Raw genomic sequence first — 11,578 nt, forward strand, 5'->3', positions numbered from 1 at the left:
ACTGCACAGAGCTCAGAGGGGAAGGGGCGTGGGGCGGAAGGAGCAGGAGAGAGCACAGGCAGGCACTTTCTGTGGGGCAAGTGGATTCTGTGAAGGGAATGAGAAGCAGTAGGGGCGGACTGTCACCAGCCCACCCCTTCCCAGCACCAAGAGGCCGGCTCTGGGTGGCAGTGACTTGAGTTTCTTGGGGGGTGCCAGCCAGAGCAACCGGTGACCCTCACATGTTTGCTGGGCTGTAGCACAGCAGGTGCAGCTGCAGGTTCTGGTCCCAGTGGCGCAGCAGCAGGAAGAGACCCCGGGCTGCGGCCTTGAGGTTGGCCAGGTCGAGGCCGTCGGGCAGGTGCTGGGCCCGCAGCCAACAGTCAGCCTTAGCTGCCGCCAGTTCCCACTCACCGAAGGCCGCGGCACAGCGGTGCTCCAGCCACGCAAGTGCCACAGCGGTGGCCCAAGTCCGGCCCCGCAGTTCGGCACCACCAGGCCCTTCCGCCCCCTCCGAGGCCTCGGTGTCTGAGCCCCGGCCACTGTCCACCTGGCCTGGACCCTCGGAGCCCGAGCTGGGGGACGGGCTGCAAGAGGCCGTGGCACTGTCACCGTGGCCAGCACCATGGCCTAGAAGTGCCCAGGGAGAGGAGGCCGAGGTGGGGCTGAGGCTGGCACGATGCGCAGCGAAGGGCGAGGCGCGGCACAGGCGCTCCCGTGAGATGCGCACTGCTGCGCAGAAGGGCGCGTCTAGGCGGAAGGAGCCGGGCGCCTCCTGCAAGCGCACCTGAGGAGAGAGGAGGTGGGGGGAGAATCGAGCTGAGACAGCGCCCTGGCCCTGGTAGCGCCACCCTCCACCTCCCGAGTCCTCACCAAGGGCAGGTAGTCATGGTTGCTGCCTTCACTGTTGCTGTCACTGGCTTGGCCCGTGTTGGGGCTGCAGAGTCTATGGCTGTCTGGGCCTCTGGCCTTCCGACGGCCCAGGCTGAGCCGAGAGGGATGCTCGGGGGGCAGACGATGAGGACCTCCGATGGGGGCTGCGCGGTCCCCCAAAGCAGAACTGGAGTTGCCAATTTGGTCCGGCTCCCAGCTGCCTGCCAGAGAGCCTCCCTTAAGTCCTGAACTGGAGCCATTCAGTGGTGGTCCCTAAGCCTGGTTGGTCCCTACCAGTTACCCAAATTTGAGTGTTACCTTTAGAGTGGACGGCTGTGGGCAGAGGAGCTGCATCTAGATGCCCTTGAGAGGCAGGAGGGGTGCCTGGGGGTTCGGCTGGCTCTGCAGGGGCACAGAAGAGAGGGGTGAGGTATGTCTCGGAGGGTGGCCAGTGAGATGGGAACCGGCACCTGGGAGGTCACCTGAAAGGGACCTTACCTACCTGAGCTGTGCACCTGCAGGGCTGAAGGTAGGACCTCTCTGGTGGTAGCATCCACAGCTACAGGGCAGGTGAAGCAGGAGGGGGCAGAGCTGACCTTGCTTGTCTGAAGGGCTCGGAGCCAGGACCTCCGGGCATGACCTGCAAAACCAAGGGGCCACATGTTGACTGGGAGGGGGGTGCACTCCCAGCACCCACTCTCTACAAAGGGCTTCACAGAAAAAAAATCTCAGTGCTCCCATAGCTTCTCCCTCTGTACACGTTTTTTTTTTGTTTTTTTTTTTTGCCGTGCCTCCAGGCTTGCGGGATCTTAGTAGTTCCCCGACCAAGGATTGAACCTGGTCCCTGGCAGTGAAAGCACCAAGTCCTAACCACTGGACCGCCAGGGAATTCCCTGCCTTCTGTCCACTTCTGAACAGAGTGGAGTTCCTTCTCGGGGTCAGCTCAGACTCAGCTTTGACAAGAAGTGGTTAGGCTGAACACTCAAGGTACCAAGACTAGGCCCCTGGCCACCCACAAATTTAACATTCTGGATAGAGCCCAGAGGAGGCATTGACTGTGGTACCTTTTCCATCCACTCATTTCAGCACTGCCCAACAGAACTTCCTGCAATGATGGAAATGTTCTACATCTTCATGATCCAGTATAGCAGCCACTAGTCCCATGTGACTATTAAGCATTTGAAGTGTGGCTAGTGCAACTGAAGAACTGACATTTTAACTTTATTTAACTTTAATAATCTTCCTAAATGACAGATTTGTTTTTATGTTATGGGCACTGTGAATCATTACAAGATGAAATTCCCTCTCTGTTGGCTGCTAGGACGCTTGCCAGTTTGGGGTCCCATGCTTGGAAGGGCACAAAACCTCATGGTGTGCATCTTTGATATAATCTCATTCTCTGCTTCCTTTTATTATCCCTTTTTTCCCCATTGCGCTGCTTAATTTTTTTTTCTTGACAGTGTGGGTGAGCCGCCTCAAATCACTTGTGAGCAAGGTGAGGTATAGCGAGTGATCCCACAGACCTATGCTTCTGCCACTCTCTGTCCCATACAGGCTCCTTGAGCCCTGACTGGGGCCACCAGCAACTCACCCCGGTCAGCCCTGGTCTCGCCCCGTCCTCGGAGAGCCAGCTGCTCATTGTCCCGGACCACGGAAGCCGCTGTCAGTCGATGGAGTGCTTGGTCCCAAGCATTTCCGCTTTCAGGGGGTGACGGAGGCAGTGAGCCAGCATCCCTAGGCCCCCACAGCATCTCCAGCCCAACGCCCACCTCCCAGCTCATAGGCTGCTCCCCGCACAGGGCCCGGATCACCACATGGCAGCGCGGAGGCTGGGGAGGCAGTGGTATTGCTGGAGGGGCCAACTCCCCACTGGGGGGAACAGCCGTGAACAAGAAGGGTGGTTCCATCAACATGTCCCAGTCCATGGGGGCTGGGGAGAGCAGGTTTCCTGGGGAGAGACGATGGTAGGAGCAGGGTCAGTGGGGTGCCCTGGGCTCCACCTCCCCAAGGTCTACTTGGTGTCAGAACCTGGCTCCCCATAACCCTTACCTGAGTCATCCAGGCCCTGTCCCAGCAGCTGCCCTGGCTCAGGGCCTGGCCCATCTGGTGCTACACCCAGAGACGGGTGCCGGAGATGGCCAGGGACTGAGTTCACCCGGCCTGGGGGGGATGAGAGGCTTCGGCCAGTTAGAGCTGCTCTGCGTCGACGGCCCAGGACCTCAGCACTCAAGGCCCCAGTCTGCATGTGCGAAGGGTGGAGGGGTGGGGGAGGGGTCCAATGGTCAAGGAATGCAGAGCTCCTGGCCATCAGACATACATACACAGCTGGCCACATGCCCCTTTTCCTGAAACCCTGGATGGCTGCTCACCACCCTTAGGGGTGAGGCCAGACTCCTTCGGGCCCCTGACCCCCTTCCCATCGTCATCTCACTCCATGCCTATGTCTCAGTTGAGGTTATTGCTTGTCTGTTTTTATTCATGTCTTCTCCCGTTTTGCCTAGTTAACTTCTTATTCTTCCAGAGGTGGCTCTTGCTTTCCTGACTCCCTCAGACAGGGTTAGTCACCTTGACTCTGAACCCCCATAAAGCCACATCCCTGTGCTCATCAATGTATGTTGCATGGTATCATCATTATACATTATACCATCATTACCCATCTATTTCTTCAGGTAGACTTAATAGTAACCACTGCACGATTTATGGCATACAGCCAATGGTCAATAAATATTTGCTGGATACATGGTAGATGGATGTGGATTGAATCTCACCTTGACTGGAGCTGGTGCGGGTGGAGGCAGGGGGCAGGAGTGGGAGCCAGCAGATTCTCCCCAGGCCAGGCTGCGGCAGCCCTGCTGAGAAGGGGGATCCAGGGGAGCACTGCCTTCGGGGGACCCAGGGCCCTGGGAGACAGGGGACTCGCTGCTGCCTGTGGAGCCTGGGCCTGGCTCTGGGCTGGCAGAGCAGTGGGTAAGCACATACTGCTCCCGGATGTACGAGGACTGGAAGATGCGGCGCCATATGGCTGTGTCAGAAGAGGGGTTAGGTCCAGGGTCCGTGGCTGGGTCGGTCAGAGCATCAGTGCCTATTGGGAGGCAGGAGAACAGATCCCAGCCCCGGCCCCTCCCACTGCCCACTCCTCCTCCAACACAAATACACTCAGGCACTCACTCCGATCTGAGTCCCCAGCAGCCCACGGGCTGGACAGCTCTGCTGACACAGTGCCTGTTCCCAGTGGCTCTGAGGTGCCAGTGGGCTCAGTGCCAGGGCTGGTGGCAGATGGTGCTTCCTCTGGGGATGGGAACACGGAGCTGCCCAAGCTCTGCCAGCCAGGCTCTTGGCCCTGGAGAGGGATAGACGTTGGGGGAAAAAAAACAACAACAACTGATTATAGTTATACACTAGCTCTTTCCAAACAGGATTTAAGATGGCTCACTGCAAGAGGCAATAAAGATAATAAACCAGAAGTGAAAACCCAGTACTAAGGAAAGAGGAAGCATACATGCTGACCATAGGGTTACTAGAGCCGCTGTGGCTGAGCTTCAGGTTTGGCCCTGAGCTTCCTGGCAGCCAGGGAAAAAGACAAACAGTCCATTATACATCTCTCCTGATCAAAAAGGAGGAAGCATACTTGGTTCTTCTAGAGAGATAAAGCTTTTCATAATAAAAATGACAATCATTTACCCAACTCCTCGTATGTGTTAAGTATCCTACCAAGAGCACACATGTTATGACTTCTAATTACAACCTTATGAAAAAAATCAGTACAAGGAAATGGGCTCAGAGAGTTTAAGTAACTTGTCCAAAATCAAATGGTTAGTACATGGCAGAGTTGGGATCTGAGATTTCATTTAGACAATGCTCTGTCTGTTCCTGAATGTTACAGGAAATAATCCAGATGGTGCTTTTTGCAGGCACTGTGTGAAGTAATGAGCAAGTTTCGACAAAAACCTTGAAACTATGCTGGCGCTGTTCTCTGTAACTGTGTGCTTTAGTGACCAAGGGTAGCACTTTACAGGACAGCTCAGTGGAAGACCTTATGAGGGAGGCAGGCTGCAGTCACCTTGAGGGACCCAGTATGGTCTCTAAGGAGGTCTAGTGGGTAGCAGTAGGAGCGTGTGGCAGAGAGAGGCACAGGGAATAGGAAATGGGTTTTGCAGAGATGCAGGGGCTTCAGCCACCCCAGGCCCACCTCCCACACCCCAGCCCAGGCTCACCCCTAGGGGGCGGGACCGGAAGCCGTCCACCTTGAAGAGCGAGCAGTAACCGAGCAGCTGGTCCCCAGGATAGAGTGCTGGGATCTCCCGGGGCGTCAGCAGTGCCTCCACCGCATCGGGCACAAACCAGTCCACAGAGATGTCGCTCAACGCGGGCTCCAGTGCCTTCCGCAGGGCCTGCACCAGCTGTGAGGAGTGACCAGAGGGAGGCCATGGGAGAGAAAGAGGTGCCACACAGCCAACAGAGTGGGAAGGCTGCCCGTCTGCTGATGCCATCTACCCGGCCCCTGGCTGAGGGGAGCAGGGTCCGGCTGGGGTTGGGGGAAGGAATGGGGGTAGGAACAAGCAAGGGGACTGAGTGTTCAGTGCTCAGGGCTCAGTGCTTCTCCTGGCCTGAACTGTGCCACGTGGATAAGGCAAGACTTTTCAAAGATATGGCTTAGTACCCGGACAAAACTGAGAGCAAGATTTGGGGAGCAGTCAGAGGCCATGTCCCCCACACCTCCGGCCTCCTGCAGCACCCCACAGCAGGGTGCCTGGAGACCCCACGACCTGACCAGGTTCTGTTTCAGACTCAGTGCAACTTGGGAGGAGGACTTGGAGGAACAGGGAACAGGGCCCAGGCTCAAGCTCACCATGGGCTGCAGCCTTTCCCCAGGCCTCAGGAAGTAGGCCTGGCCCCTGCTGAGGGCAGACAGACCCTGCAGCAGCTGGCGGCAGGCAGGCCCCAGCCCAAAGGAGAAGCACCTGACAAGAGAAGGGGAGCATCCGTGACCTCCCGGAGCCTCTTTGGGAGGCCAATCTCAGGAGCCTGGTTGTGCCCACTCCATCCTACCTGGCTGCCCCCCTGTGCCGCCTCATGAGCTCCAGGGTTTGGTGGGTCGCAGCAGCCATGGGCGAGGCAGCGGTGAGCAGGAACAGCTGCCGAGGGTGGGCCCTGTGCTGGGGCTGCCCCAGGGCCCAGTCCAGCGCAGACCTCACGTCCGGGGGGCCGCCCGCAGCCTGCAGCATCTCAATGCTCTCGCAGATCAGCTGCACAGCTTCCTGGAGGAAAAGGACATGGGCTGGGCCACACTGGCTGAGACGCCTCTGGCTAGGCCCTCAAAGCCCCGGGCCACACTCACATCACTGCAAGGCTGGCTCTCTGGGAAAAGGGGCTGCACCAATGTGCCAAACGTGGCCAGGTTGATGAGTGTCTGGGGCGGGAGCGACTTCACAGCCAAAACGATGGCATCCTGGAGAGAGCCAGGGAGGGCAGGGTGAGGCAGGCCCCACTGGCACCGGTAGAGAACAAGGGATGCCAGATTGCTTGCTTTCTCCAGGCCGTGTGTAAAATGAGGGGTAATCTGGGTGAGGCCCTGTGTGTGTGAGACTGCAAGTGAGACCCTGGCATGTGAGGGAGACTCTGTGTGGGAGACGATTGTGTATGTGACCCTGGAGGTGTATGTGAATCCTTGGGTTTGAGATTCGGTGTGACTGAATGTAACTTTACGTATGAAAGAGGCTCTTGGAATCTGGGAGAAATGCATGTATGTATGAGCATGAGAAGGAGAGAGAGGTGTGTGTGTGTATGTGTGTCTTCGGGAGGCTGCCCCCCAGCCCACCTCAGACCCACTGCTGCACCCAACCCCAGGCCTGCCCACACCATGCTCCCACAGGCCTTGTGTGCCATGCTGCTGCCATCCAACAGGAAGAGGAGCTCCCGAGTAGCTGTGCCCAGGTGTCCAGGCTTGGAGCTCAGGTCCGGGCAGAAGCTCAGCACCAGCACGGGGTTCAGCAGGATGTCCTTGTGGAAGCGTCGCTGCAGGAACCACACCTGAGCACGGGAGCCCCAAGTCATCCTGGGCCAGGCTGAGTGCAACTCCGACCTAGGCTGGCAGCAGGACCTAGCCCCGGAGACTTTTTCAATCCAGTCCACCCAGAGGGGGCACCCTTTTGTAGTCATCTGAATAAAAGCGAGGGCAGAGACAAGTGGCTGTCCTCTGCCTAGGTCAGTCCTACCCCCAATCCTCCGAGACACATTCCAGGGACGCTTGACTGGGCCCTCCTGTGAAAATACTCATCAGTCCTCTGGGAGGGTGGTGGCAGCTACTGAGAGCTCCTGCTGAGAGCAGAAGCCCCTGCCAACCCCAACGGAAGCCTGCTTGCCTGCTCCTCCTGCACTAACACAGCCAGAAGTGGGGCCAGGGGCCAGGCCAGGCCCCCAGGCAGCCATACCTGCCGGTCCCCCTCACTGTCCCTTCGCTGCAGCCTCTGGAAATCCCGGCGGGCCCTCACCTGGGCCTCGTATTCTGCTGAGCTCAGGCTGCCGGCCTCCAGCATCAGATGTGGCTGGTGGGGCTCTGGGGAGAAGGGGACACAGTTCTGTCAGGGAAGTCCCTGTCTCTAGACCCCAACTGCTCAGGCCCACCGTCCTGGGAGAACTTTGCAGGTCCGGCTTCCCTGTACCACCAGGCCCACCCTCACAAATGACTCAGTCGTCTGGCTTAGGGTCCAGAAATCTACACTTGAAAAATGCTACCCAGGTGGTCCTGAAGCAGGTCAGAGCTGACCTACTGTGTGTCCCAGTCTCTCACCACTGGGGTGCAGCAGGATCTCCAAGGCCCGGTCGCAGTGGTGGCCCTCTGCCAGCGTGACACAGATGGTGGCTGCAGAGCTGGCATGAGGGGGGGCATCTGCCCGCAGAGCATGAGAGGGGCTCTCCAGACCTGAGGGATGTAGAGGCAGGGAGAGGTGATGATTGCCCCACCCCAAGCCAGTACTAAGAGCACAACTATCACCTTCCCAGGCAATAGTGGTGGGGGCCGGGATCATGACTGATTCAGCTGAGCTCTCAGAGTCCAAGCTATGGAGTGGACAAGGGGGGATTTACCTGCCTTCGTGGACTGGGAGCAGAATTCCCAGGTGCATCCTGCCTGGCCAAACAGTTCTATATCAACCAACTGCTGATTTAACATCCTGGTCCACCTCGTGCAAAAGAAAACTCCACTTCATCACTTGGACCAGTCTCACTGTAAGCATCTCTCTTCTCATTGGCGAGTGGAGTGGGGTATAAATAAATGACACTGACAAACCTAGGGGTGTGTTTGTTGTGTGGAAGTGGCGAGGGCGTGATCCCACTGTGAGACTAGCGGCTCCTCAGGTTTAGGGCCCTGTCTTCTTTTTGTCCTGTGTTCCTCCCATCCCTGAGCCTTCAGTTATTTCCCAGTCAGCTATGCTGGGAGGGGCACCCACCTGCCAGCAGGCATGGCCCAGTCACCAGCATCTCGAAGGAGAAGGTGTACGGGGCTGGGCAACGGGCAGGGCCTGAGAACACGTCCCGAGGGGCAGCTGGCTCCTCCCAGGCCGGCCCATCCCCCTCAGGGCTGCCCATTCCGAAGCAGCTGGTGGGGCTGGAAAGGAACACAAGGAGGGTCACTGGGCCAGTACCAGGGCCCCTAGCCCCTCTGGCTGACTGGCCTCAGCCCTTCCCCACCCTGCCCATCCCCCGGGGCACCCTGCCAAAGCCCCCTCACCCGCACTAGACCCAGAGAAGCCGAGGGAGGGACGAAGAGAATCACCATAGGCCCAACCTGTCGTCACAGAGCCCCGGAGGCCTGGGGGGCCCCAGCGGGCCTGGCGGGGCCAGAGGGGTGAGCACGGAGGGCAGGGCCACGCGCAGCACCCCGTCAGGCCTGGAGGGCAGCTCCCGGCTGCTGCGCAGGGTCACTGTCATGGTGCCGGCTGCGGCGATGAGGCCTGTGGGCAGCACCAGTGTGGACCGGGCCTGGGCCAGATCCAAGACAAGATGACCTATGATGAGTGAGGAGAGGGGTCAGAGGGGGCTGGAAGCAGACGAGATGGGGGAATCTGGGGGTGGGAGCAGGCACTGAGTCAGGGGAGCTTGGGCAAGGGGGATTCTGTGAGGTTGGAGGGATGCTGGGCTAATGCACTGGTGACGCAGGATGGAGGCATGAGATGAACGATGGTTGAAGGAGAGGCAGGTTGATGGCAGAAGGAGCTGGCTGTCATTAGGAAAGGCAGCAGTGACGTCACTGCTAACAGAGGGCAGAGGAGGAGAAGGGGGCATGTCCACACCACCCCTAAGGTCTTGGGGGACCTATACCCTCCACCTCTCTTTCTTTACCTGCTCCAGCCTGTTCAACCCTTGGGCCTCATCTTCCTAAAGAACCCTCGCTGACATCTCCCATAGCCTGGTACCCACCTGCTCACAAATTCCCTGCTCGTGAACAGTCAGGGACTCCCCACTGCCCACTAGGTGTGGCTCCAGAATTTTCTACCCAAGAGGAATTCAGGAACTGTAATCTATTTGGAAGCTAGCTAGAGGACATTTACATACCAAGCACATCATTTTACTTAGATCGTGGTTTGTTTGGGGACGGGTGGAGTCATGGGCATCACCACTGCTGCTAAAGGGAAAATGGCCAGGTGTATACAGTGATGGTCAAGGCCCTACATGATCTGGCCCCAGCCTACCTTTACAGCCCTACTTCACCTCATTTCCCCGCAATAATCATTTACCCATTCTTTTGAAAAATACTTGCTGAATAAATGAAGGGAAGAAAAAAATGGAAGGAAAAGAAGGAAGGTAAGAAGGAAGAAAGGAGCTTCCATCCCAGGCAGCTGAGGCTTGGGACAGTCTGATACAGTGAAGAGAGCACAGTGTCAGGTTTTGAGTCTCTGCTCTGTGATTTCTAATTCTATCCTTTGGTAACTCTCTTGTTTAGAGGAGCCTTGGTTTCCTCATTTATAAAATGGGGGTCATAATTATATGTCAAGGACTGCGGTGAGGAAAGAATGAGATGATATACACGAAGCATCCAACGTTTAAGAGACTGTTGCTGTTACTTTTGTCACCTATAAAAGGGGGAAGGAGAACAACACTTGCATTACATACCTCTCTGGATTCAAATGAGGTGACATCAGTGACTGGGCTTTGTCAACTGTGAATCACTATAAACATGAGGTATTTTATTACCATCACCCAGTATAACTTACTTCGAAACCTTTGCTTACACAATTGCCCCTGCCTGGAGTGCCTTTCCTCTCCTCCCCATATCACTACATCCCACCCTTCCTTTCAGTCAAATGCTGGCTCTACTTCCTTCTGGAATTTTCTTGAGGCCTCAGCCCAGAGCTCACTCTGGCCTCTAACTACCTGCTGGGCTTGTGCCAACTCTCAACACCACTGAATTCTGTCCCTCTTCTCACCCAGGTGGTAAACCCCATGTGCAGTAATCAAGTGAATGTACAAATAAATAAAGGACTGAAGCGCAAGCCAGAAAACCTAGCAGAGGGGTGGGCTTCCACCCCCTCCCCCAGCACTCACTGATCCTCTCTGTGCCACATTTTGTGCCAGATGCTGGGATTCTGGGACTCCGAGATGACCAAAACCCTGTCCCAGGCTCAGGAGCTAAAGGTCCAGAGGGAGAGAGAGACGTGTGGACTGCTTGCCTTGTCTATCTACCTGGCTGCAAACCTCGGGTCAGGCCTGGTTCACATTCCCCCAGCACCTGGCCCACGTCAGGGGCCCAGTCCTCGACTGTGGAATAAAGGGATGAATCAATGAATGAAAAAAACAGTGGCTGGAGTGGGGACAGAGAGGGGCGGGATGCAGAGCGGGTGCAGGAACTAAAGTGCGGCTGCTTCCAGGGAGATGGGGCGGGGAGCGCCCTGGACTCACCCTGCGCACAGCGGCGGGGTGTTGAGGCCCCCAGCGCGGGGCCCACCGCGCGGCAGCAGGAGGCCTGCGAGCGGCGCCGGCTCTGCAGCTGGAAGGAGACGCGCCGTCCGGCGGCCTCCGCCTCGAAGCCCGAAACCACTTCGGCCTCGGCCAGCGGGTACACAAACACGCCTGGGGCGGGATGGGGCACAGGCGATGTCGGACCTTGCTAGGCTTGCGCTGGCCACCACCCTGCGCCCCCGCCCGGGCCTCACCGTCCACAGGCTGCGGCTGTGGGTTGTGGTAGGTGAGCCGGGCCCGCAGGCTGAGGCAGGGTCCATTGGCGCAGGCCCGAACCCAGGAGTCCGTGAGCGGCAGCGGCGTCCAGCTGGAGGGGCAGTACAGGCCGGGCATGGTGCCTCTGGTGGAGGGGGTGCTCGATGAGGGGTGCGCAGCGTGAGTTCAGGGCGCTCCGCCCCACCCTCCTGAAAGCAGGCGGGGAGGCTCTAACTCCGGCGCTGGGACGCGGACCTGCAGGGGGCGCGAGGCTGAGCCCCGCCCGGCGGACAGGTGGCGAGGGGAGGGAGGCAGCGGGGGTGGCGGGATGGGCATCCTCGCCGGTTACCTGGGAATCCGAGGCGGAGCGCAGCTCCAGGCAGCACGGGGACCCGGGGAGCGGAGGGTTAATGTTTAACTGGAGCTACGGGCGCCCAGCAGTCCCGCCGCCGGCTCCTCTAGGGGCGGGAGGGGGGGTAGTGTCGCAGCTGTTCCATCACACCCTCCCGGGCCTCACCGCCACCCCAGTACCTGCCGGCCCCCCGGGGCTTCCCGCGGCTGCCAGCTGTTGGAA

General features: G+C 58.2%; 1 protein-coding gene across 1 annotated transcript; it reads right to left on the bottom strand.

Moving 5' to 3' along the window:
* Positions 1-217: 217 nt before the first annotated feature.
* VWA5B2 (von Willebrand factor A domain containing 5B2) lies at positions 218-11,142 on the bottom strand (the record flags this gene model as incomplete). Its single annotated transcript, XM_079704847.1, has 19 exons — positions 218-766; positions 853-1,097; positions 1,171-1,254; positions 1,355-1,492; positions 2,444-2,800; positions 2,902-3,091; positions 3,621-3,934; positions 4,021-4,192; positions 5,067-5,252; positions 5,702-5,813; positions 5,902-6,110; positions 6,191-6,301; positions 6,727-6,882; positions 7,284-7,408; positions 7,643-7,774; positions 8,301-8,458; positions 8,627-8,858; positions 10,750-10,920; positions 11,004-11,142. The coding sequence occupies 19 exons, from the start codon at positions 11,140-11,142 to the stop codon at positions 218-220; spliced, it is 3,780 nt and encodes a 1,259-aa protein (XP_079560973.1).
* Positions 11,143-11,578: the final 436 nt, after the last annotated feature.

Source organism: Hyperoodon ampullatus (genome assembly GCF_949752795.1).
Source record: "Hyperoodon ampullatus genome assembly, chromosome: 5".
Lineage (NCBI taxonomy): Eukaryota > Metazoa > Chordata > Mammalia > Artiodactyla > Ziphiidae > Hyperoodon > Hyperoodon ampullatus.